The sequence below is a fragment of the Podarcis vaucheri genome (genome assembly GCF_965113315.1).
Source record: "Podarcis vaucheri genome assembly, chromosome: 1".
Lineage (NCBI taxonomy): Eukaryota > Metazoa > Chordata > Lepidosauria > Squamata > Lacertidae > Podarcis > Podarcis vaucheri.
Window position 1 is genome coordinate 16235564 of NC_138759.1, and position 24844 is coordinate 16260407.

General features: G+C 44.8%; 1 protein-coding gene across 2 annotated transcripts in view; it reads right to left on the reverse strand.

Moving 5' to 3' along the window:
* Positions 1 to 16390, reverse strand: part of TRAF3 (TNF receptor associated factor 3) — a 47924-nt gene extending 31534 nt beyond the window's left edge. Inside the window, exons 1-3 of one of the 2 annotated variants that reach the window (XM_082218078.1) lie at positions 16271 to 16390; positions 9099 to 9357; positions 3023 to 3074 (exon numbers count right to left, since the gene is read on the reverse strand). In XM_082218078.1, coding sequence (XP_082074204.1) covers positions 3023 to 3074; positions 9099 to 9337 — 291 coding nt within the window. In that variant the 5' untranslated portion in view covers positions 9338 to 9357; positions 16271 to 16390. Of the gene's footprint in view, positions 1 to 3022; positions 3075 to 9098; positions 9358 to 16270 lie in introns of those variants that run through there. The other variant, XM_082218079.1, reaches the window with a different exon arrangement.
* Positions 16391 to 24844: the final 8454 nt, after the last annotated feature.

The window sequence follows — 24844 nt, forward strand, 5'->3', positions numbered from 1 at the left end:
GAATGCTTTATTTGCACAGCAGGCTTTCTTCTACTCCTTCTGCGCTCTCTGCATGCTCCTCAGCATCCCTCCGATTTGATTCGCCTTCAAGTGAACTTCATCAGCAGCCCACGTCTCCACAGCCCTTTGTTAGCCTCTATCTGCATGACTGCACCTCTCTGGGACTGCGGAATGCAGCATTGTTCTCAGAGACCGCATGCTGCTGACTACCTGGCTGTATATATCGTTAAGGCTCGAGTTCCTACCTGCTTGTCATTCATTAGCCTCATCCCAGTAGCAGCAGAGGAGCTGTCCTTACGAATCAAAGCAGATTACACCACGGCTATGTGTCTCCTGATCAGGGACAATGCGCACCAGCACACTTCCTGCATAGGGAGCATTTAACCTTCTAGGGCTTCTGGGACATGCCCTGCGTGTTTTCCTTCAGCAGATGACCTGCCTAGCTGTCTTCCAAGCACCTGCCCAGCTTGAGTGTCAACACAGAGCCACTAACTGGTGCAGCAGGACCAGAAGCAGGGTTTTCATGACAGCCTCAACCATCCCGCCAACTTTTGCCTAGTGACAAATCTCCATCAGATGATCGCTGCCAAGCATCACCTGCTGGCTTTGCTACAAGACGAGTCAATACTTGTACTTGAGAGGAATACCTGCTCTTCATCGCTGGATGCAACTTCATCTACTTTCCCCCATGGGGACTGGACAAACTCCACACTAGTAAAATGTGAAGAGACAAGTCATTCTAGTTTTCAACAACACTGATGCTGCCATGGGCCAACTATCTGCTTCTCTGGTGAATTGACCATGACTCTATAAACCTTCTACAGCTTCCCTTTCTTGCATAGATCCACATCCTTGAGGCTCTATTCAACTGCACAAGCAGAACGATTTCCACTTGTGCCAAGGGACTTCCTCCTCTCCCCCCTCCTCTTTCCCCCACAACCCCCAAATCTGCTCCAGAGTGTTGTGGGAACCTCCACAATAGGTTTAGGGAGTGAATGGGGTGAAGAACATTCTGATGCATGAAGAGAAATCATTGCACTGATGAAATGTTCCCCATAGCACTCTTGTGAATACAACCCACGATCCTCAACACTACCAGCTCCTACATTCTTTGGGTGAACTGCAGGGGTAGCCAATGTGGTGGGGTTCTCCAGAAGGTGTGGGACTATAAATCCCATCATCCTTGGCCATCGTCTCCCCTGGCTGGGGCTGATGGTAGTTGCAGTCTAACATCATCTGGAGGGCACTACGTTAGCTACCCGTGGTGTATTGTTTGCAAACTCCCTACTGCAGAACTACCGTATTTTTCGCTCTATAACACGCAGATTTTTTCTCCTAAAAAGGAAGGGGAAATGTCTGTGCGTGTTATGCAGCGAATGTGTGGTCCCTGGAGCCGAAAAATGAGGCAAAAATCAAACCGCGCTTCAGGGAGAAGGGAGCTCCGTGAGAGAGGAAGCTGTTGCTTTCCTGCATTCTGCCTCAGGGTCTTACTGCCCTCCCTGCTCTGTTTCGTTGCTGTGTTTGCTCAAACGGAACAAAGAGCAGGGAAAGCCCCTCCCCTCCAGGCAAGAAGAGAGGAAAAGCAGAGCGTCCGTCCTTCTATCCTCTCCCTGCTCCGGAGGGAACAATGTTTGTGAAGGGAAGAGAGATTACAGGTTCGGCTTAAAATTCTGATTTGACTTCCTGCTTTTTGTTTTTGGAGACACACAGCATTCAAATATGCTTTCTTCCATTTAAAAGGATGAAATCCTTAAACAGTGTTTTGCCTGTAAATTCATGCGATCTGGAAGATTACAGTGAATGTACCTCTTAAGGGATGGCAAAGCTTAGGTTTCGCTGCTAAATAGTTCTTAATGCAGTTAAAATGCTTTCTTCTGTCATGCTGGTGGGAGGGAGAGGGAGAGGGAGAGGGAGAGAGAGAGAGAGAGAGAGAGAGCACGCTTGTGTAGGTGGGTGGGGGAAAACTTTTGCCTTCCTTTCCTCACGTTATAGCCCTCTCCTGCATTCTTAGCCTTCTGTGTTTTTCCTTCCCTCCCCACTTAAAATGTGGTTACAAAGCATGGATCCACATGGATCCTCAGGATCTTTGCATTGGGTCACCCCAAATTCACCATCAGAGCACATAGCATGTCCATGGCTACAGCCTGTCCCCCCCCCAAAAAAAAATATCACGCACCCACTGTTGCCTGGGGCTGCAATGGTGCAAAAACGTGGTTACAAAGCATGGATCCACATGGATCCTCAGGATCTTTGCATTGGGTCAGCCAAAATTCACCATCAGAGCACATAGCATGTCCATGGCTACAGCCTGCCCCCCCCAAAAAATCACGCACCCACTGTTGCCTGGGGCTGCAATGGTGCAAAAACGTGGTTACAAAGCATGGATCCACAGGGATTCTCAGGATTTTTGCATTGGGTCACCCCAAATTCACCATCAGATCACATGTCTGTGGCCACAGCATGAAGCACAAAAATGATACGTCCACTGTTTCATTCAGAATATTTTTTCCCTTGTTTTCCTCCTCTAAAAACGATGTGCGTGTTATGGTCAGGTGCGTGTTATAGAGCGAAAAATACGGTATATTGTCATGCTTGCCTTTTTATAATAGAACTTGTGCAAGATAACTACATCTCTATCCGCCTGTTATGGATTGTTGGCTACACGCATCTCGGCTGATTCCTCAGGGAAGATCTGCAGTTATGTGTGAATGGCGAGCAAGTAAGGAGACAGTTCATCATTAGCTGTCTGCTATCAGGAGTTAGAAGATCAGCTATAAGAATCTGGCTCTACCTGCTTTCCTGGGGGTCGGGTGGGCCCTGTTTTTGAAAAGGACAACCCATACAAGAACTGCACTCATGAAAAACTCTGGAGCAAGAGAAAAAGAGCAAGAAATGCATTTACACTGCAGAAAGTAAAGGCCAATTTCTTGTCTGAGATAAGCAAAGCAACCTAGTTTAAGATGCACAATAAGGTGGTTTGTTTTTGGTTTTTTGGGGAGGGGGTGGGGAGATGGAACTATACCTTATCTTTCACTATTGTTTCTTGACATGCTGTACATTTTGGAATTGCAGAGCTAGAAAAGAAAAACAACAACAACAACTGATCTTACACCAAAACTTTGTTTGCATACATGTAGCATTTCATATATGTTGACAATAAATTTAAACAGAGGTCAGTACATTAAAAAAAAGAAAGATGAAAAATAGGCAAAGGTTGGGACCGCACTGGTCATAGAGGTTAAATGACACACATACACACAAAAAGCAGGCAGAATACAAACAATCAAATCAAAATGCACCTTATAAGTTGGGTTCAAAACTTCATATGATGTATGAATGAAAGGGCAAAAGAAACGTTGATCCAATAGAGGCTCCCCACTAGTGAAAGGGAGCAGAGTGGCAATTTCTATTGGTTGTCCCTTTCCACTGCAACCCCCAGCACAAGCACCTATGCTGTTCCAGAAAATAGTCTCCCACGAGAGGTGGTGGACTCTCCTTCCTTGAAGGTTTTTAACCAGATGTTGGATGGCTGTCCATCATGGATGCTTTAGCTGAGATTCCTGCATTGCAGGGGGCTGGACTACATGACCCTTGGGGTCCCTTCCAACTCCACAGTTCTATGATTCTATGACCCCCTCAACCCTCTGGGCTGAGCATCTCAGGGGGCTACAGGGAAGAAAAGGACTCGGCCTCACATCCCATCCTTCGAGCACAAGAAGAGCTCTGCTCAGCGCAAGTCTGGGCCCAGCCCTATGATGCTCAGAACAACTTCCCTTCAAGCAGAATTTTATTATTTCCCCTTCCTTTTTTTTAATCTGCATGAATCTCCTGGTATTAATCTCCTGGTATTAATCTCCTGGTATGCCCCGCGGAGGACCTTAAGGTCCACAAATGACAACATTTTGGAAGTCCCAGGTTGCAAGGTGGCTAGATTGGTCTCAACTAGGGCCAGGGCCTTTTCAGTACTGGCCCCAACTTAGTGGAAAGCTCTGTCACAAGAGACTAGGGACCTGCAGGACTTGATATTTTTCCCCAGGGCCTGCAAGACAGAGCTGTTCCACCCAGCCTTTGGTTTGGACTCAGTCTGACCCTTATGTTTCCCTCCCCTTATGGTCTTGATTTATTGGCTACTTTTAAAATGACGCTGCATTTTAAATTGCATTTTAACCTGTATTTTAAACTGATTTTCTTGTTCCCCCTATTATGTTTTTACTGTGATTTTATTGGTGTTAGCCGCCCTGAGCCTGGCTCTGGCCGGGGAGGGCAGGGTATAAATAATTATATTATTATTATTATTATTATTATTATTATTATTATTATTATTATTACTACTATTAACAGCTCAGCAAAGACTCCCAAGAGAGGTTGTGCCAGCTTCCCTTAACCAGGTCAGGGATGATGGGAGTTGCAGTCCTAAACAACTGGAGGACACAAGGTCGGAAGAGGCTGGGTTACACTATTTACGGCTATTATGAAAGTTTATGACATTAAATGCCTGGACAGCTCAGTTGATTAGAGCGTGGTGCCGATAGCGCCAAGGCTGCAGGTTCAATCCAGCTGCATATTCCTGCATTGCAAGGGGTCCCCTTCCATCTCTAAAATTCTATATTTTAAAAATGGGAAACCATAACTTTATTAATGATGTAGCAAGCTTACTGTTCCGGGTCAACTTTTAAAAGCATGGCTATAAACAGTTTTGTGTGTTTTTTTTTTAAAAAAAAACCCTACTTGCGCCGTAAGACTGTCTACCTGCAACACTGAGCCAAAGCTCTTGCAAAAGCATCATAATGCTATTGCAATGCTCCATTCACAATCACTTGTCGGCTTTGATGCAACAAGAAGATTACCTTAAGAGCATAACAGAGTGAAAGCTTCCTTTCTTACTGACAGCAACAATGCTGGGAGATAAGGTTGCTTCGCAGCTGATGCCTTCATGCACACTGTGTGCACACGCCGTTCTTCATGCATGGAGGGGGGTCCACTCCCATAGAGCTCACTATGCTCCCCTGACAGCTGGACATGCACAGTGCTAGCACAGCGATAAAGTTGGGGGGTAAACCTTCCTAAGGGTACCTGCTGGCATCTCCCAAAGAGGTCCAACATCACTGCTCTTCTCCAAAGCTCCAGTGCATAATCTGTATGTGTGCTGAAGTTTCAGCCCAGATTGTCTGCCGCTCAATGGATGAGTAGGATGCTAGCAATTCAGTTGTGCAAAATGCAGCGGTAATTGCTGTTCTACACGGTGCCCTTGCATCACCTATATTAGCTACTTCAATTGTAGCCCTTGATTACTCTAGTCAATTTAATCCTCATCTTTTAAATGCTGTCATGCTAACAGCAACACACTTCCTAACGTCTTAGTAGGCCCACAAGCTTAACATGAGTTAACAGAGTGATGCAGCAGCAAAAAGAAAAGAAAGCTAATGCTATTCTAAAGGTAAAGGGACCCCTGACCATTAGGTCCAGTCGTGACCGACTCTGGGGTTGCGATGCTCATCTCACTTTATTGGCCAAGGGAGTTGGCGTACAGCTTCCGGGTCATGTGGCCAGCATGACTAAGCCACTTCTGGCGAAACAGAGCAGCGCACGGAAACGCCGTTTACCTTTCCGCTGGAGTGATACCTATTTATCTACTTGCACTTTGACATGCTTTCAAACTGCTAGGTTGGCTGGAGAAGGGACCGAGCAACGGGAGCTCACCCCGTCGTGGGGATTCGAACTGCCGACCTTCTGATCGGCAAGTCCTAGGCTCTGTGGTTTAACCCACAGCGCCACCCGCTATTCTAGGCTACATCAACAGAAGTACAGTGTCCAGATCAAGGGAACAGTCCCACTCTGTTCTGACCTGGTCAGACTACACCTGGTGTCCAGTTCTGGGCACCACAATTTAAGGAGGATGTTGACAAGTTGGAGCGTGTGCAGAGGAGGGCTACCAAGATGATCAAGGGTCTGGAAACCAAACCTTTATGAGGAACGGTTGAAGGAGGTGGGTATGTTTAACCTGGGTAAGAGGAGACTTAAGATGAGATGTGATAGACATTTTCAAATAGCTAAAGGGCTGTCAAATGGAAGATGGAGCAAACTTCTTTTCTCCTGCTCTGGAGGATGGGACCTGATCCAATAAACCAAGTTACAAGAAAGCAAATTCCAACTAAACATCAGGAAGCGCTTTCAGATGGTAAGAGCTCTTAAGACAGCAGAATGGACTCCCTTGGAAGGTGGTGGGTTCTCCTTCCTTGCAGGTTTCTAAGCAGAGGTTGGATGGCCATCTGTCATGGATGCTTTAGTTGAGATTCCTGTGTTGCAGGCGGTTGGACTAGATGACCCTCAGGGTCCCTTCTACGGTTCTATGATCTCCACTGACTCTCTTCATTTCTTTCATCTCTAATTTCCCGTCACTTTGAGATGAGGATAATGCAGGAAACTTGTGTTCTGCACTAGAACAAATACCATTCATCTGATACTGTGCTATTGTCTCCTAGTCCTTATTGAATGCACTCAAGCATCCTGTTTGCTCTTTTAAACTACTGCTGCATACTGAGCAGTAATCTTCACTGGGCTGTCTTCTGTGGTTCTTGTCTCTCTATCCTCAGATGACCCAGAGAGAGAGAGTGCTAAAGGCTCCACGGCATAATCGTTATATTCTAACAAGTACACGAGAACCGAGAATGGAATTGCTTTCCACCCACAGCTCCAAACCCAATGCGGTGGCACGCTCTCCATTCATTTTAACAGTCGGGAGTTGGAAATGGAAGTGGAGCCCACACAATCACTGCAAACAATGATTCTAGAAGAATTATATAGAAAGGGGTAATGGTATGCAAACAACAATGCACGAGCAGCGAAACACCACAAAGCCATTTACTCCTTGCAGCTTTCAGGTTATTTGAAATTCATATTGTTATTTCATTCACACACACACACACACACACACACACACACACACTTTCAGAAGGCCATTTGCTTGGTACAACACAGAAAACACAATTAACATTCAATCACATATCTAAACATCTTAGGGAAGTAGACGCCCACCAACTTAGCATTTTGGATTACAAGTCTCATTCTTCCCAAATTGATTTCATCATAACAGGAACATTTCCCCTCCACATCTTTCACTTTACCTCATCTAATTATTATTAATTTTTTTGCCTCCCTCTTATCAGCTGTTAACAGCGTGAGATGACAGCATTCTACTACGGATATTGTGTGTGTGTGTGTGTGTGTGTGAAGGGACCCCTGACCGTTAAGTCCAGTTGTGACCGACTCTGGGGTTGCGGCGCTCATCTCGCTTTACTGGCCAAGGGAGCCAGCGTACAGCTTCCGGGTCATGTGGCCAGCATGACTAAGCCGCTTCTGGTGAACCAGAGTAGCGAACGGAAATGCTGTTTACCTTCCCGCCGGAGCAGTACCTATTTATCTACTTGCACTTTGATGTGCTTTCAAACTGCTAGGTTGGCAGGAGCAGGGACTGAACAGAGGGAGCTTACCCCATTGTGGGGATTTGAACCGCCGACCTTCTGATCGGCAATCCCCAGGCTCTGTGGTTTTGACCACAGCGCCACACACCCAATATACACAAACAACTCATCTCTAATATATCCTGCATTGCAGGGGGTTGGACTGGATGGGCCTTTGAGTTCCCTTCCAGCCCTATGATTCCATTATACACATATCCAGGAAGAAATAACTAGACTTTATCCTTTATTTGCAATAAAACAGCACTTTTGTAGGACTCAGTAAGATTTGTTTCTGATGCCTGCGTATTTACAGTGATGGATCAAGAAGGACAAGAAGCCTAGGTGCTGCACAATGAGCTTAACAGCAGTAGCGAGCAATTAACAACTGCCTAAAACAATATTGCAGCCCATCATTCCAAAAGCTCAGAGCCACTAGGAAGGCCCTAGGGCTTGGTGTCTTCTTCACTTCCCTGTTTTCTTCTACAGCCATATAATTGTTGACGTGGATGTTTCATATCTATCCGGCAAAATACGAAAATGTCAACTCCTTCGTTTCTCTGGACTATTTCTGAACCGGCAAATAATTTATGGTAATGTTATCAGCATCAACTTACAAGAGATGCAGTTTAAAATTAGCTACTCTCTCAGGTGTTTCAAAACTCTTTCTTTGGTCTTTGGGGAAAATATAATCCCATTCTTTCCAACTATCTGTCTGTCATAAAGTAAAGGTAAAGGGACCCCCGACCATTAGGTCCAGTTGTGACCGACTCTGCGGCGCTCATCTTGCTTTATTGGCCGAGGGAGCCGGTGTACAGCTTCCGGGTCATGTGGCCAGCATGACAAAGCTGCTCTGGTGAACCAGAGCAGCACACGGAAACGCCGTTTACCTTCCCGCTGGAGCGGTACCTATTTATCTACTTGCACTTTGATGTGCTTTCGAACTGCTAGGTGGGCAGGAGCAGGGACTGAGCAACAGGAGCTCACCCCGTTGCAGGGATTCGAACCGCCGACCTTCTGATCGGCAAGTCCTAGGCTCTGTGGTTTAACCCACAGCGCCACCCGCGTCCCTCTGTCTGTCATAGAACCACATAATTGTAGTGTTGGAAGGGACTGTGAGAGTCATCTAGTAGTCCAACCCCTTGCAATGCAGGAATCTTTTGCCTAATGTGAGACTTGAAACCACAGCCCTGTAATTAATAGTCTCATGGTCTACCAACTGACCTATCCAGTCTGTCTTCTTTCTCAGTGACATGTATCAAGCACTAACTAAGGAGCAAAGGAGTTTTGGTTGGCCTTCCATGGTCAACCAAAATGTATGGTTCCCCTAAGTGAGGTGGGGGGCAGAATCTCATACCTGGTGTCACATAGAGCACTATTTTCTGGAATGCCCCTGAAGTCCAGAGTGAGGTCACCGGGGAGCCCACTTTGACCCAATTAAAAAATGACTGGTGAGCTCATTTGTGGATTGCTAGATATGAAACTAGTCCGGGTGTTTGCTCTTTACTTTATGCATACATATTCAACATGCAAAGTTACTTCATGCCTAGAACTTGACCACGAAAGGATTTAGGTTAGAAAGCCAGCACTTTGCCTTCAGTACCGTTTTACCCCATTGAAACAATACCAAGAAACACTAACCTTAGCAAAGCATTCATACAGGTCTCACAATACCGATGCCCACATTCTGTCTGCTTTGGATTGCACAAAATGAGGTGGCACTTTTCGCATTTGTATTTGTCCTCCACTGCATTCACAAATTTCTCTTTGTAGCCACCTTGTTCGGGCACATAAATTGATGGCACTGGGCTCCGGTCGGGATTTGCCTTTTGGACCAGTTCCACTGACACCGGGGGATCTGTTTTCTTGCTTGCGTCCATGTTGCAGTTGATAAATATTACTAAAAGAAAACACATATGCACACATGCATGAAGAGAGAGTCTTGTACCCACACAATTCAGATGAGAAACAGATGCAAACATTTGTCTGAGGTTCCTCCAACATCATGAGCGTTGGAACATATTGAGTACACAGAAATATGCAAAAGCACTTCCCTCTCCTTCCTTTGAAGAGAAAGTGCACACATGCAGATTCACTACTCAAGAGCTGCAGCAGCAAGTGGTGATTTGCATGCATGGAAAAACAGCTTCAGATAAAATTGCCATATCATCTATCGCCTCAAACACAATGCTTCTCCAATGAGGTTGTTCCAGCATTCAGTTACAAACGACCAAATGAAAAGTCACCAACTTGTGTCTTTGGTGGGGATCCTGCAGCCCTGATTAGGTCCATCAGACCGCTTACCTGAAGCCACAGTCACCTGCCCTACACCTGACATCAGGTATTATGTTAGGTGTGGTGCAGATAAAAGACGCAGTTCCCTGCCGAAAGGAAGGTTTGAAGGCAACTGCAAAGTCATTCCTTTTATTCCAAACTACGCTGGCAAAAGAAACACATCACCTGACTCAAGGTGATGCAAAGGTATTGACAGGTGGGTGGCCAGGATGCAGCCCACCAACGAGATCCAGTGCCCCCACCCCAACTTACACTGAAGATGTTGGAATTTGATATAGGTGCCTAGTCTGAAAGTAGTAAGAACCGATTAAGCCTGAAATATACTTATTTTATCTAAAATATTTATACACCACCCTTAGAAGCACACTAGTTCAAGGTGGCTTCCCCAAAAAAGGCCAATTAACAATACAGGCCCAATAAAATAAAATTAAAATAAAATAAAATTAACAGGCCAGCAATTGATATGACTTAGGCCTCAAATATCTGAACAGACAGCTTCTTCCCTACAAACCCTCCTAGGTTGTAAGGTCAACAGAGGGGGTCTTCTGGGTAGTCCCACATCCCTCAGAAGTTCGGGAAGGGTGGCTGTGAAGAGGGCATTCACTGTGGCAGCCCCTGAGTTGTAGAATTCTCTGTGTCTTCAGAGCCCATCCTATTCCTGTGTCTGTACTGCGTTTCAACCGTATTTATAATTCTGAATTTTATACTCCTGTCATATGCCCCAGGACCTGCTGGTGAAGGGCAGGTAATAATCATCAGCATCATCCCAAAACTACTAAAATATGAACAACCCCCCCCCCCAACGATAGCCAAAACCCTAAACTAAAAACACCTTCTGTGGAAAGCCAGCGAGGAAAGATGGATTCTCCGACATTTTCAAAAGGCCTAGAGTGCTGGGTCTGCTGGGGCCCAATTGGCAAGATCCTCAATGAAGCTAAACCACAAGGAGTAGCCAATATTCTCCTTAAGCTCATTCACAGCTCCAAAGAGTATGGGTTGTTACGAAGACACCGAAGAACAATAGAAGCAGTAGGCTATCTACTCTGTAGCGTCCATTGCCTCTAGCCTAGCACATTCTGTCCGAGAATACGGTGTTAGGGGACTGAAATACAGTAGCTGTCAACATACTACTGCAGAAACATCTGACCTGGTTACCTCTTGTTTATCTCTCTCCCTGGCCTTCCCCTTCTGTCCCAGTTCCACACTTCAGTCAACTCAGAATGCCTTGCTCTTAGATCAAGGTCGGCCGGTTCCTCAGAAGCGATGTAACAAGATCTTCTTACAACTGACAGCTAGAGGGCATAAATTAAATTTCCTGCCATTGCAGCCTTCCCAACAGTCTGCGCTGTCACCAGAATGCCTTCCCTCCTGACTCCATTCCCGGAGGGCGAAGAAAAATCACATTTCGAGCCGAGAAGGGTAAAAGAACCAACGTACATCTCCACTGCACCTCAATGGCTACAACCTTCTTGGAGCCATTTCTATTCCCTCTGTTTAAATTACAGTGGCGCCTCGCAAGACGAAAATAATCCATTCTGTGATTCTCTTCGTCTAGCGGTTTTTTCGTCTTGTGAAGCAAGCCCATTGACGGATTAGCGGATTAGCGCTTTTAGCGGCTTGTCAGATCAGCTGATAAGCGGCTTAGCGGCTTATAAAAAAGGGGGGAGGGAAAAAACCCACAGGAACTCACAAGACATTTTCGTCTTGCGAAGCAAGCCCATAGGAGATTTGTTTTGCGAAGCACCTCCAAAACGGAAAACTGTTTTGTCTAGCGAGTTTTCCGTCTTGCGAGGCATTCGTCTTGCGGGGCACCACTGTATTGTGAGCCACTCTTGACGCTGGTCCCTAGACATAACTTAGCATGCTCTTGGTGTTAAGCAACGAACAGTAGCAAACAGTTACACACTGCAGTAGATCAAAGCTTATATTAAAAGCCGTTATAGAATTCCCTTCCCCTCATGCCAAATCCGAGAGTGCACGGCCATTTTGTTTTCCAAGACGTTTAATGGCTGCTAACTTATTTTAATCAGGGCTTTGGCTATGCTAACTGCTTCCCAAAGAGTCTGCTGCTGCTGACTTGAATAGCTACTTGTTCTTTTTTATCGCTTCTTTTAATTTTTTAAAAAATAGTATTATTGCTTCTTTTTAATTCATTTGCAAATTCAAAGGAAAAAGAAGAGGGAAAAGAACTTTTTAAAGTATTGTTATTACTTTTGCGTATTTTTATTTGAAAAAAATATATATTAAAAATCAGTATTTGTGGTTTTTAAAGAAATTATGGAGACTTTACAGAATGTAAAATGTTATAGGAACTTTGAACAGAAAGGCAGGATAGAAACTATGCAAAATAAATAAATGCTGATAGATTATGGAAACAAACAGCAAACTCTTCATTAGAGGAGCAGGCTTTCTACACCAAAATGAAGTACTCACTATCTATCCCGATATACTCTCTTCAAATCCCCTGCTCTCTCCTTCTTAAAGGTAAAGGTAAAGGTAAAGGTAAAGGACCCCTGACAGTTAAGTCCAGTCGCAAAAGACTCTGGGGTTACGGCGCTCATCTCGCTTTACTGGCCGAGGGAGCCGGCGTTTGTCCACAGACAGTTTTTCCAGGTCATGTGGCCAACATGACTAAGCCGCTTCTGGTGAAACCAGAGCAGCGCACAGAAACGCCGTTTACCTTCTCGCCGGAGAGGTACCTATTTATCTACTTGCACTTTGATGTGCTTTCGAACTGCTAGGTTGGCAGGAGCTGGGACTGAGCAACGTGAGCTCACCCTGTCACGGGGATTCGAACCACCAACCTTCTGATCGGCAAGCCCTAGGCTCAGTGGTTAGACCACAGCGCCACATTTTGCAAATGCTTGTCAGCCAATATACACTCAAACCCATTTCTGGTAATATAAGAATTCATCAATATCCCATGCATACACAAACTTCCCATGCTTTGCTTGGGTTGCCTTTCAATGGCTAACCTTGTCTAAGATTTTTTTTTTTTCATCGAATGTGTTTAAATCAGGACTACTCTGCCGGAGAATAAAAAGCTGGGTTGTTACACAGTGCTTGGATCAAATTCTGCATCTGGCTCATGCATAATCTCATGCAGAATTCATGTGGCGTTTGAAGTGTGGGTATTTCTGCAGGAAACTGGAGAAAACCCAAGCGCTGGTCACTAAGAAGGAAACTGTGATCCGCCGCACGTTCAGCTTTTGTCACTCTTTGCCTCTGAGGCTCCCGATCCGGCGGTACCTGTTTTATGGCGGGGCAATTTCATTTTAACATTTTAACACAAGTGCACCCCCCCCAGACAACTGCTCATTTGAGTTGAATCCGATTAATAGTCATATGTTGCCTTAGAGCTAGGGTGCAGAAACAGATCCGATCACAGGGCCGGATCCTTATTTCCTCAAACTCCAACTCTGACAATCCCCTGACTGACACCTGTCAAAAGTTCAGAGGAGGGGGGGTTACAGCAACCTCCTTCCGAGATGCTCCCTGCAACTTCCCACTGGCTGATCACAACTTGGAAGTCGCTAGAGACAGGGAAAAGCTTATTGAAAAAGGAATATTTTCTCCTCTGCTGAGAAAGCGGTTTGTATTTAATGGACTTCCTCCAGTGCCAGGAATACAAACTCCTTCCTCTGGGAAGAAAGAAAAAGATGCTCTGTTTTCCTTCCAAAGGTTGCAGTTTGTATTCAAAGCTCTGAAGGAAGCACCGTGAATGCAAGTCGCTTCCTCCACCACCACCACCACCACCCCGCTATGCTAGGGAGTTTCCAGAGGATTAGAGCTGTTTATCCCAGCTGATTTGGGCAGCTTTGGCTGTGCAGGTCTCTCTTAAAGCTCTGACAGTCAGCAAGGCTCTTCAAGGAGCCTTGCAAAGGGGCGTGCAGGCTTTCTGGCCCAGCCACGAATTTACCTGTTCCACACCTGACATCACATAGGGCATCAGGTGTAAGGCTTGTGGCCATGTCTCCCTGTTGGGCCAAATGGGAAAGGCTTTATGAGGCCGGCAGGTCAAAGGTACCACACTCCTCTCTTACAAGTTAACAGGCAGTGTATAACTTACATTTCAAAGAAAATAAAATTATTTATTTCTAGTCCCTTTTTGTGGAAGAAAGGAGTATTATTTATTAAATTTGTATACCACCCGATGCACGCAGGTCTCAGGGCGGTTCACAGCATAAAACCGCAATATAGAAGCATAAAATACGTGATAAAAAATAAAAACAAGAACAACCCAAGACAGTCATACTTCATGTTACATTTGCTTCATGTTACGTTCTTTCAGGCTACATCCCGCGGCGACCCGGAAGTACCGGAAAGGGTTTCACCGCTCGCACATGCAGAGAGCACAAAATGACATCATGCGCAGAAGCACCGAATCGCAACCCGCGCTTGCGCAGATGCGCCGCTGCGGGCTGCACTCTTTTCATGTTGCGAACAGGCCTTCGGAACGGATCCCGTTCGCAACCAGAGGTACCACTGTAATTCCTCCACCCCCAGCACATTTTAAAAGGGCATCAGATGTCAATCAGCCAGAGGCCTGGTTCAAGAGGAAAGTTTTTGCCAGGCGCCTAAAGTATAATGAAGGTGCCAGGTATGCCTTCCTGGGGAGAGCATTCCACAAATGGGGAGCCACTGCAGAAAAGGCCCCGTTCTCATGCTGCCACTCTCCAGACCTCTCATGCTTAAACAGCTGTGCTTAAATGAAGCTGCCTCATAATCTGCCCTCTCAATCACCTATTCCATATATAGCAGGATATTTGCAGACCTGAAGCTCTTTTACAAGAGCATTTTGCAAAACCACACCAAAGCAAGAATTTCTGTGAAAACTGGAGAAAGCATATATATTCAGTTTCCTCTAGTCCTCCTCACTACTGCTGCCACCCCTTGGTTTTGCAACATCTACTTGTCTTTAAAAAAAATAAATACCCAAAATTTCAAGAAGAACAGTAGACGGGACAAAAGCTGTCCCTTTTCCACTCCCAACTACAATCTTTCAAGCTTGCCTTTCATTTAAAAAATAAAATAAAGGAAATTGAGATCAGGAGGAAAGAGATCAGGAACTGTGCATCATGTATGGTTTGGCCCTGAGAAGAGGTGGGCAGGTCAGCGGCTGATTTAGGGACTCATCAGGAAAGGTTGTTAAGAATTCACCTGAGCAGATGAGATCACCAAGAGAAATAAGCGTGGGCTTAACAAGTTTCTCCACTCCTGAATAAAGCATAAATTGGGGAAGAGAAGGTGACTAGAGAAGGCGATGAAGAAATGGTTTTACAATTTGAGGAGAATTACAGAGAGCGCAGGATGTCAGGGGCAGAAAGAGGACAGCCATTCAATGTTTAATAGACACGCAGCAATCAAAAGAAGAAAGAGGAAAATAGCACAGACACCCCCCCCAAAAAAAAAACCTCCCAAATAGCAGTATTTTGTCATATGGAACTGAACAACTTGATACAAAAAGGAAAGTGGTAAAACACTGCTATTTGGAAGAGTTTTTTGCTGCTATGTTTTTTTATAAGTGCCTATTCACAGAGGCTGAGAACCAAATTCAGAAAGAGAAGCCTACGAGGGCTTTCTGTGAGCTTTAGGCAGCTTGATTGTCAGCTGGCAAATCATGTTTCCTATCAACTGAAGACATGGCTCCTCAGGGTTCCATTTTATGAAACAGCATATATTGGCTATCGATTTCCAGAAAACAGCCAGAAAAAAATGCACCAGTAAGCTATATCTCAGCAGGAAGTCGTGCTGACACACTAAAGACTTTGACAGGAGGCAGAAAAGTAATGCAAGGTGCCCAGGAAGAAGAGATCTTCACCCAGGTGCCACCCTGGACTATTGGCTGCGATGGGAACAAAAGGGTGAGTTTGTCCACAAAATTCAGAACCGACTAAAAATATGAATAAACAATTCAGTATAATTTGAACACCACACTGACAAAAAAATTAATCCACAAAATGAAAATTTTGCACTCATATAAAGCCATGGTTTTCCCAGTAGTGATGTATGGAAGTGAGAGCTAGACCATAAAGAAGGCTGATCACCAAAAAAATGATGCTTTTGAATTATGGTGCTGGAGGAGACCCTTGAGAGTCCCATGGACTGCAAGAAGATCAAACCTTTCCAAATCAGCCCTGAGTGCTCACTGGAAGGACAGATCCTGAAGCTGAGGCTCCAATACTTTGGCCACCTCATGAGAAGAGAAGACTCCCTGGAAAAGACCCTATTGTTGGGAAAGATTGAGGGCACAAGGAGAAGGGGACGACAGAGGACGAGATGGTTGGACAATGTTCTTGAAGCTGCCAGCATGAGTTTGACCAAACTGCGGGAGGCAGTGGAAGACAGGAGGGCCTGGCATGCTCTGGTCCATGGGGTCACAAAGAGTCGGACACGACTAAACGACTAAACAACAACAGTATGCCGCTATACCACCAATACTCTTGTTTCCCTAGACAAAATTTATTCATTAAATTTGTATACCACCATTTCTCCCAAAAAGGAGCCCAACAGCTTACCTGTATAATGGCAGACGAAAGGGGCAATGACATCTACGTTCGAACAGATAAGTAAAGGCAACAAAAAATGAACTGCGAATCCGTTTCCCAGTTGATACCGTCAAATGTTGACTCCTGTAACCTAAGACACAGAAGAAAACTCAATTTAAGTCCACGTGCAAAATTGAGATTGAATTTAAAATCACAAAAACCTCTCGAGAGTAGCAATAGAAGGACTTTGTGAAATTTGGTTCTCTTAATTTCTCGTTTTTCCACGCTTAAAAATCCAGTTTCCCACAATTCCATAGCAATCAGCATTTTATTTTTTAAAATCCCCATGAAAACGGCATACATATTTTTAACTAAGGCACGTGTTTTTGCAAGCAATTTCCCCAGAGCTTCGCAGGGCAGACAAGGCGGCGAGGAGCAAAATGTGCCCCCTAACAAATGCACCTGGGGCCACCAACCCTCTGGCCCTCCCCACACAATGTCATTGCATAGATTTATTGATGACAAACATCCTAGCAGAACATAGAAGGACAATGTCTTGCAAAAACGAAACAAAAAAAACCCCTGATACTTTTCAATCAGATGCCCAAGTGTACTTTGTACTTGGCAAGCAGGAGAACAGATTTTTATTGATCACTAGCAGTGCTACTTCCAGCACAGTTACAGATCTTGATCAAGACTGATAGGTTTAGGTGTGTGCTTTATGAATGTCGTTTAGGAAAGCAGGTCACAGGACCAATGAATCATGTAGCCTTGCAGCTTTGCATATCTGGCTCACATTATCCTTCGTGGAGCCCCATGACGAAGACATGCCCGGGCATCCTGAAACACAACGGCAAAATCGACACCTCCTAGTTATAAAACAGAAGAAGCAGCTGCACCTTACACAGGAAGAACTAAAAGTTCAAAAGGTCTCACTTGTGAATAACATATTCACAATCTCACCTCCCTTCCCCCCCCCCCCACGTTCTGTCAGAATTGCTTTTCTGCGAGGGGAAGAATTTGAATTGTCACAAGAAATGCATCTTCCGTGCTCCACTCTGATGTATGTGAGTAAATCGGGATAGCAGCAGTGCCAGATTTACATATACAGTGGTGCCCCACAAGACGAATGCCTCGCAAGACGGAAAACTCGCTAGACGAAAGAGTTTTCCGTTTTGGAGGTGCTTCGCAAAACGAATCTCCTATGGGCTTGCTTCGCAAGACGAAAATGTCTTGCGAGTTCCTGCGGGGTTTTTTTCCTTCCCCCCTTTTTCTAAGCCGCTAAGCCGCTTATCAGCTGATCCGATAAGCCGCTAAAAGCCGCTAAAAGCCGCTAATAGCGCTAATCCGCTAATCCGTCAATGGGCTTGCTTCGCAAGACGAAAAAACCGCTAGACGAAGAGAATCACAGAACGGATTCTTTTCGTCTTGCGAGGCACCACTGTAAGCTAAACAAGCTATAGCTTAGGGCCCCACTCTCTTGGGGGGCCCCAAAAAACTTAAAGGGGGGGAACTGGATGTACATTTCCAAAATATAAGATAAAAAACAAAATAAAACCTACGTACAGCAACAGTGTTTTGTGTTGTGTAGGCTCTTATGATGTAAGTAATGGGCCCCACCTGCTAGCCTGTTCCCTAAAATATCACTGGTTTGCTCATTTCTATATATAGGGTGCCTACATTCTGCATGTGCAAATGGCTTTAGATACCTATCAGGTCCATAAATTACCATATAGTATATATTCAAAACAAAAAACAGTAGAAACTTGTTGTTGACAAAGGACAGCTGGACATATAAAGGGCCCCATTACCTTCAGTAGCTTAGGGCCTAGTCAAACCTAAATCCGGCCCTGGCTAGCATGTAATGTTGCAAGCCTAATCGAAAGGACATTGTTATGTTTGCGGATGCACTAACACACCTCTGCTTGCCCAGGTAAGGATCAAGCCTTTGCCAGCTTTCGACTGAAATGCATGTTTAAAAGCCTAAGCTTTCTCAACAAGTCTTGTTTGAATGCTTTCAAAACAGCTTGGAGGGCGCGAACAAACCACTCTCCACTTTCCCATCTCTTCCTGCTACGAGGTCCCAGAAAACTATATTTAGGGCAGAGAAGAGATGGGTAGGGCAGGATAGATAGCAGCAGTGAGCACTCCCCAAAACCCTAGCTAAGTGGCATTTCCTGCAAGGAATGGGACCCCCAGTCCCAGAAACCCCAACAGAAATGACTTAATAGCATAAGCTTTGCACCAGGGATTCTAAATGACCTTTGGAGGATACTTCGAACAAAAAAATTGCTTTTTTTTTGTAGCAGAGAGTGCCAAGAGCAAAACAATACTGTAGGTTTCTCTGTGTGTTTAATGGCCACTTCTGAAAGACGCTTAAATCGTGCTACGGGGAGAAACTGGGCTGCTTCCTTGTACTTAGTCCTGCAATAAGTTTCTCTAGTGCTGCAGATACAGTGGTGACTTTCTAGTAAGTATAAATTGCCCAGCTTGACATCCTTGCCTTCAACATTTTAGGTTATAGTTCATTCCAAGGGATGCAGTAATCTTTCTACCCACCCTTCCCAGCAAGATGCCTTTCAATGTTTTGGCTGCAAAGAACAAAGCTTTTCGACTGAAAAGAGTACGTTCTAGTGAGCAAAACATCTGAAATGTTTCAAAGAGAACCTTGATCCCTTCCACTGGTTTAGACTAAACTTGCAGTACTACTATTGAAAAGTGTACTTTAAAACAAATATATATCAGTGACAGCAGCACAGAGGAGATAGCACACGTATATTTCCACTTGCTCTGGCAAGAAGAGGTATTTATTTCACTTAACTTAGACCTGGAACGCCTTTACCATAGTTTGCCTAAATGTGGCCTAGAAGCAGTAAGAGTGCCTGGTGATTGATTGGGTCTCGGTAAACCCTAGACAGAATCATAGAAGGGTCATCTGGTCCAATCCCCTGCAATGCAGGAATGTATGATCAGCTGCTTCTGCTGCTGAATGGAAAACTACATTCCCATTCACTGAATATTTCCTTTTTTTAAAAAAAAAAAAAGGTTCAGGGAGCATATATATCAACGGATATTTCTACCTGAAGGAGCATCTCCACCCCCATTGTTCTGCCCGGACACTGAGGTCCAGCGCCGACGGCCTTCTGGCGGTTCCCTCACTGCGAGAAGCCAAGTTACAGGGAACCAGGCAGAGGGCCTTCTCGGTAGTGGCGCCCTCCCTGTGGAACGCCCTCCCACCAGATGTCAAAGAGAACAACAACTACCAGGCTTTTAGAAGACATCTGAAGGCAGCCCTGTTTAGGGAAGCTTTTAATGTTTAATAGACTATTGTATTTTAATATTCTGTTGGAAGCCGCCCAGAGTGGCTGGGGAAACCCAGCCAGATGGGCGAGCTATTTGTTGTTGTTGTTGTTGTTGTTGTTGTTGTTGTTGTTGTTGTTGTTGTTATACCCAGGAACGTGTGAAGGAAGGCAACCAAGATGACCAAGGGTCTGGAAACCATGCCTTATGAGGAATGGTTGAAGGGTATGTTTAGCCTGGAGAGGAGGTGACTGAGAAGAGATATGATGGCCATCTTCAAATACCTTTATGGAAGACGGAGCAGGCTTGTTTTCTCCTGCTCTTGAGGGTAGGGCTTGAGGCAATGGCTTCGCTACAAGAAAGAAGATTCCCACAAAACATTTGGGAGGAAATTACAGACAGTAAGAGCAGTTCGGAAGCGGAACAGACTGCCCATGAGATGTGGTGGACTCTCCTTCCCTGGAGGTTTTAAAGCAGAGGCTGGGTGGTCATTCGTCATGGATGCTTTAGCTGAGATTTGTGCATTGCAGGGGGTTGGACTAGATGACCCTTGGGCACCTTCCAACACTATAATTCTATGAAGCCCAACTGAGAAGTATTGTTGCTCTACGAATGCTTCTGCAGAAACGTAAGAACAGCCTGCTGGATCAGGCCAATGGCCCATCTAGTCCAACATCCTGTTCTCACAGTGGTCAACCAGATGCCTGCAGGAAACAAGCGAGCAGAACATGAGCACAAGAGATTTCTCCCCTCCTGTGGTTTCCAGCAACGGGTATTCAGAAGCATTCCTGCCTCCAACTGGGGTGGTAGAGTATAACCATTGATAGCCCACTCCTCCTCCATGAATTTGTCCAATCCTCTTTTAATGTCATCCCAAGTTGGTGGCCATCACTGTCTCCTGGGGAGCACATTCCATAGTATGACTATGACTATGAGGAGGTACTTTCTTTCAACTCCCCTTAATCTTCTGGTGTTCACCTTCATTGGATGTCCACAAGTTCTACTGCTATGAGGGAGAAAAACCTTTCTCTATTAAATTTTCTTCATGTCATTGTAAGCCTTTATAAACTCTTATCATGTTGCCTCTTACTTGCTTTTTCTTTAAACTGAACAGTCCCAAATGCTGCAACCTTTCTTCATCCTCTTGATTATTCCTGAAGGCACTTTTCTAAACCTTTCCCAGCTCTACAATATCCTGGCTGAGGTGAGGTGGCCAGAACCTACAGCTTGTGTGCTCCACTCTCCTCTTTCATGAATCAGAGAGAGATTGAAAGGTTTCAATTTCAAACAGACCACAGTTCCCGGTGACCTCCAAGCTCTGTGAACTGTGGTTTGTTTAAACTAGGGTTTAGTGAGAACAAGGCAAGATCTAAATCCAATTTTTACTGACTACACAATAAACACAGTTTGAACAAATGGTGGTTCCCTAACTTCCAAACTCTGTGAACTGTGGTTTGTTTAAACTAGGGTTTAGTGAGAACAAGGCAAGATCTAAATCCCTTTTTACTGACTTTTCAATATACATAGTTTAAACAAATGATGGTTCCCAGAGCTCAGACACCACAGGCAACTGTGGTTAGTTCAGAGGTAAAGTGGAACATTTCAGTCTTATCAATGAACTCAATGGGACTTACTACTGAGTAGAGGTGTACAGGATTGTGCTGTAAGGGTTGTCAGTCTGAATTTAGAACATCTTTGCATTGTAGCACACATAAACCTATGTGTCATGGGGATCAACACGGGCCATGTATTGTAGAACAAACCCATCCATTACAGAAAATAATTTAAATGTCAAGGAACAAATCTAATTGACCTTATGAAATTTGCAAAACCCCTGTTCCAGAAAAGAAGAACGTCTTGTCTAGGGACAAAGAGTGACAAATGTAGAAGCCTTTTAAAGGCAGATACAAGAGGAGATTGTCCCCTATTGGGGCGTTCTCCAAACATGTGCCCTCAAGAACCACAGCTCTCATCAGCTCCATCCACCATGGCCAAAGCATCTTGGAAGGCTGCTCTAATACAGCTTTTCCGCCATAACTTCAAAAACTATCTTTCTATACATTACATGGTTCTTTATTTCAAACCAACATCGAGGTTATTATAAAAGAGAAGAGTTTCACATAGCACGTTATCGTAGGGGTGGGGGAAAGAGACCTAATTTGCACCTATGAATGAATTATATAGTTGAATTAATTCATCAATCTATCTTGAAATCTGCATTTCACAGTTTATTTCACACTTATCAACTAGCAAAATATTAATCAAAAAGGGAATTTCGTATGGAGGAGTTGTCCCGGCTATTGCTCCTCTCTGTAAGTCCCTGTTCACTCTTGGCTCTCAACTTCCATCCCTTCCAAACAATCAAGTATGGCGGTTTCTGCACCTCTTCTTAACATGAAGTGAGTTGGTTGCTAGACATGAGAATAGATTTGAGGTGAAGCTGCAGAGCAGCAGCACCCCAGCTATGGAATGCCCTCCCCTCAAAGATATATAGGTGGCAACAGCATTAGCTGACACTGGAATGTAAGCAAAGAGCTCAAGTCTTTGCAGGGGGTTAATGCAATGCAGCCAGTTGTAAACCAATAGACTGCCTGTAGTATTACTCATGGTGTTTACAAAATCTGATATTTTAACTTTTACATTGCAATGCTCTTTGTGGCTGCAATCCTTTGTGTAGGTTCCATGATGCAACCCACTGTAGGATTGTGTATCAATGAACAGTGGACTAGAAATTGAATTATTAAAATTATTTGCTCCTGATGGCACCAAGACATCTATGGCTCCTTTAAGAAGGAGACCACCACGTTCCTCTATGTAGTTTGGGGGGGGTGACCTTTTAGAGGCTCTCTGCCAGATGGAAGGATATGATCTATTATCACCCACCTCTCAGTTATGGTACCTCTTCACACATCCCCCCCCCAAAAAAAAAAGAGAAATAGCAGATTTCGTGAAGTCTTTTGTCTGCTGACTATGCATTGGTCACCTTTTAAGATGTTGTACCCAAATTTTGCAGAACTGCTCCTGAGATCAAGGAGCAGGTTTTCATTTATGAACACCACTGGACACCATTTTGAACCAAGATGGCAGACTTTTCATAACTGCCCTGGTTTTTCGGTGTCTCAGCATTCCTGAGCAATGCCAGGTACAAGGCTGCTAATAGTTCATGCGAAGAACAGCAAGGAGTGCACAGGTAGGATATTCCAAGAAAACCCAATGGAATTGGGTGGCAAATCCACTCTCACACACCCTTCTCTTTCCTGCCCTCAACCTACATGAGCTGTGCCAGGGAACAAGGCTCTAGACATGACAGTAGCTCCACAACAAATCTCCCCTACTCAGGAATTGCTCTGACCATGTCATGAAGTCAGAAAACTTAAGTTTTATTTATAGAAATCCTTTGCCGTCTTCAGATCCAGAAGTCACTGCTGGCAAACACTAATGGGATAATGGAATCCGTTGCCAACTGGTTTTTGAAGCCAAGGAACTTTAAAATAAAATGCATTAATAGCCGTTTGGCATTTAATAAGTTTTTTAAAAAAAAAGAAAAGAAAAGAAATTAAGACATGAAGCCCTACGTAAGCTGCTCTTGCAATATAGTTAGCATCACTGGAGGGTCCACAGGGATTTCTACTGACAGCGATTTGTCTGGTGGTATTACAAGAAGCTGTACAAGGATGCTAAAGATATTTGGGATGCATATAAGTAGCAGCTTCTAACTGGGAAGCTGCCAGATCAAAAGGTACCCAGAGGACACCCGCCATTTTTTATCCTGCAAGTCATTACAGCATAGCAGAGGCTATGGAAATAGATGGTAATAAATGCACTGCTTCAGCAGCTACGTCTATTTTAGCTGGTGGTAATCAGGATTTCTTCAAATAACCAAGATTAATTTTTTTGTATAAGCGAATAAGCAAGGAGGCTGGGTTGGAGATCCAGAACTGGTTAGCCCCAGTTCCATTGCTTGAGAAGTAATCAATCTTCACCCCATTGCCTAATGATCCAACGTTATCAGGTAACCTCCTCCTCCTTTCCCTGAACCTGCTCTTCAAATGTTAAGAAACGTGTGTGAAGCAATTATTCCCTCGGTAAAACGTTAACAGGCTGAATCTCGAAGAAAATCTGCAGGGCTATTTCACCCATACAAATCAGCAATTTCTGTTAACGTTTCCATAATTACTAAATGAGACAGTGTTAAAAGACAAGCTAATTGGCAAAGGATGTGTAGCTGTCGTGAAATAAATTATATTAATATACTTCCTGTGTGGATTTCCCTGATACCGTCATGGAGCAAGGGTGGGCAAGCTGTGGCCTTCGGCCTAATTTCTGGCACGTGTGGGTGACTAGAGGAAGAGACGCGGGACAAGAGGAGGACAAAATGTGGGAGAGGGCGGAACAAATGGTGCAATGGAAGGGGAGAACTCCTTGGTAAGAAATCAGAGGGCAAACCTCTGCAAGAGAGACTTGTATGTCCCTTGGCAGCCCACTCAGTGAGGAGATAAGGAAAGGAAAGTGTCTGGTACGCAGAGAGAGATAAATGGGTGGTAGTAAGTTGCTCCCCAACAGATTATCCATTATTACAGTGGTACCTCGGGTTAAGGGGCATGGATGGCGCTGTGGGTTAAACCACAAAGCCTAGGGCTTGCCAATCAGAAGGTCGGCGGTTCGAATCCCCGTGACGGGGTGAGCTCCCGTTGCTCGGTCCCAGCTCCTGCCAACCTAGCAGTTCGAAAGCACGTCAAAAGTGCAAGTAGATAAATAGGCACCGCTCTGGCGGGAAGGTAAACGGAGTTTCCGTGCGCTGCTCTGGTTCGCCAGAAGCGGCTTAGTCATGCTGGCCACATGATCCAGAAGCTGTACGCCGGCTCCCTTGGCCAATAAAGCGAGATGAGCTCCGCAACCCAAGAGTCGGCCACAACTGGACCTAATGGTCAGGGGTCCCTTTACTTTTACCTTACCTTGGGTTAAGAACTTAGTTCATTCTGGAGGTCCGTTCTTAACCTGAAACTGTTGTTAACCTGAGATACCACTTTAGCTAATGGGACCTCCCGCTGCCGCCATGCCGCTGCTGCATGATTTCTGTTCTCATCCTGAGGTAAAGTTCTTACCCCGAGGTACTATTTCTGGGTTAGCGGAGTCTGTAACCGGAAGCGTCTGTAACCTGAAACGTCTGTAACCCGAGGCACCACTGTACTATTAATTAAATTTGTATGCCGCCCTATGCAGTGGACAACACAGAATGTAGCTCTCAACAGAGAGGGGAAAACACATTTCCCAACCCTGACATAAAGAGGTTGCTGTTTTCCC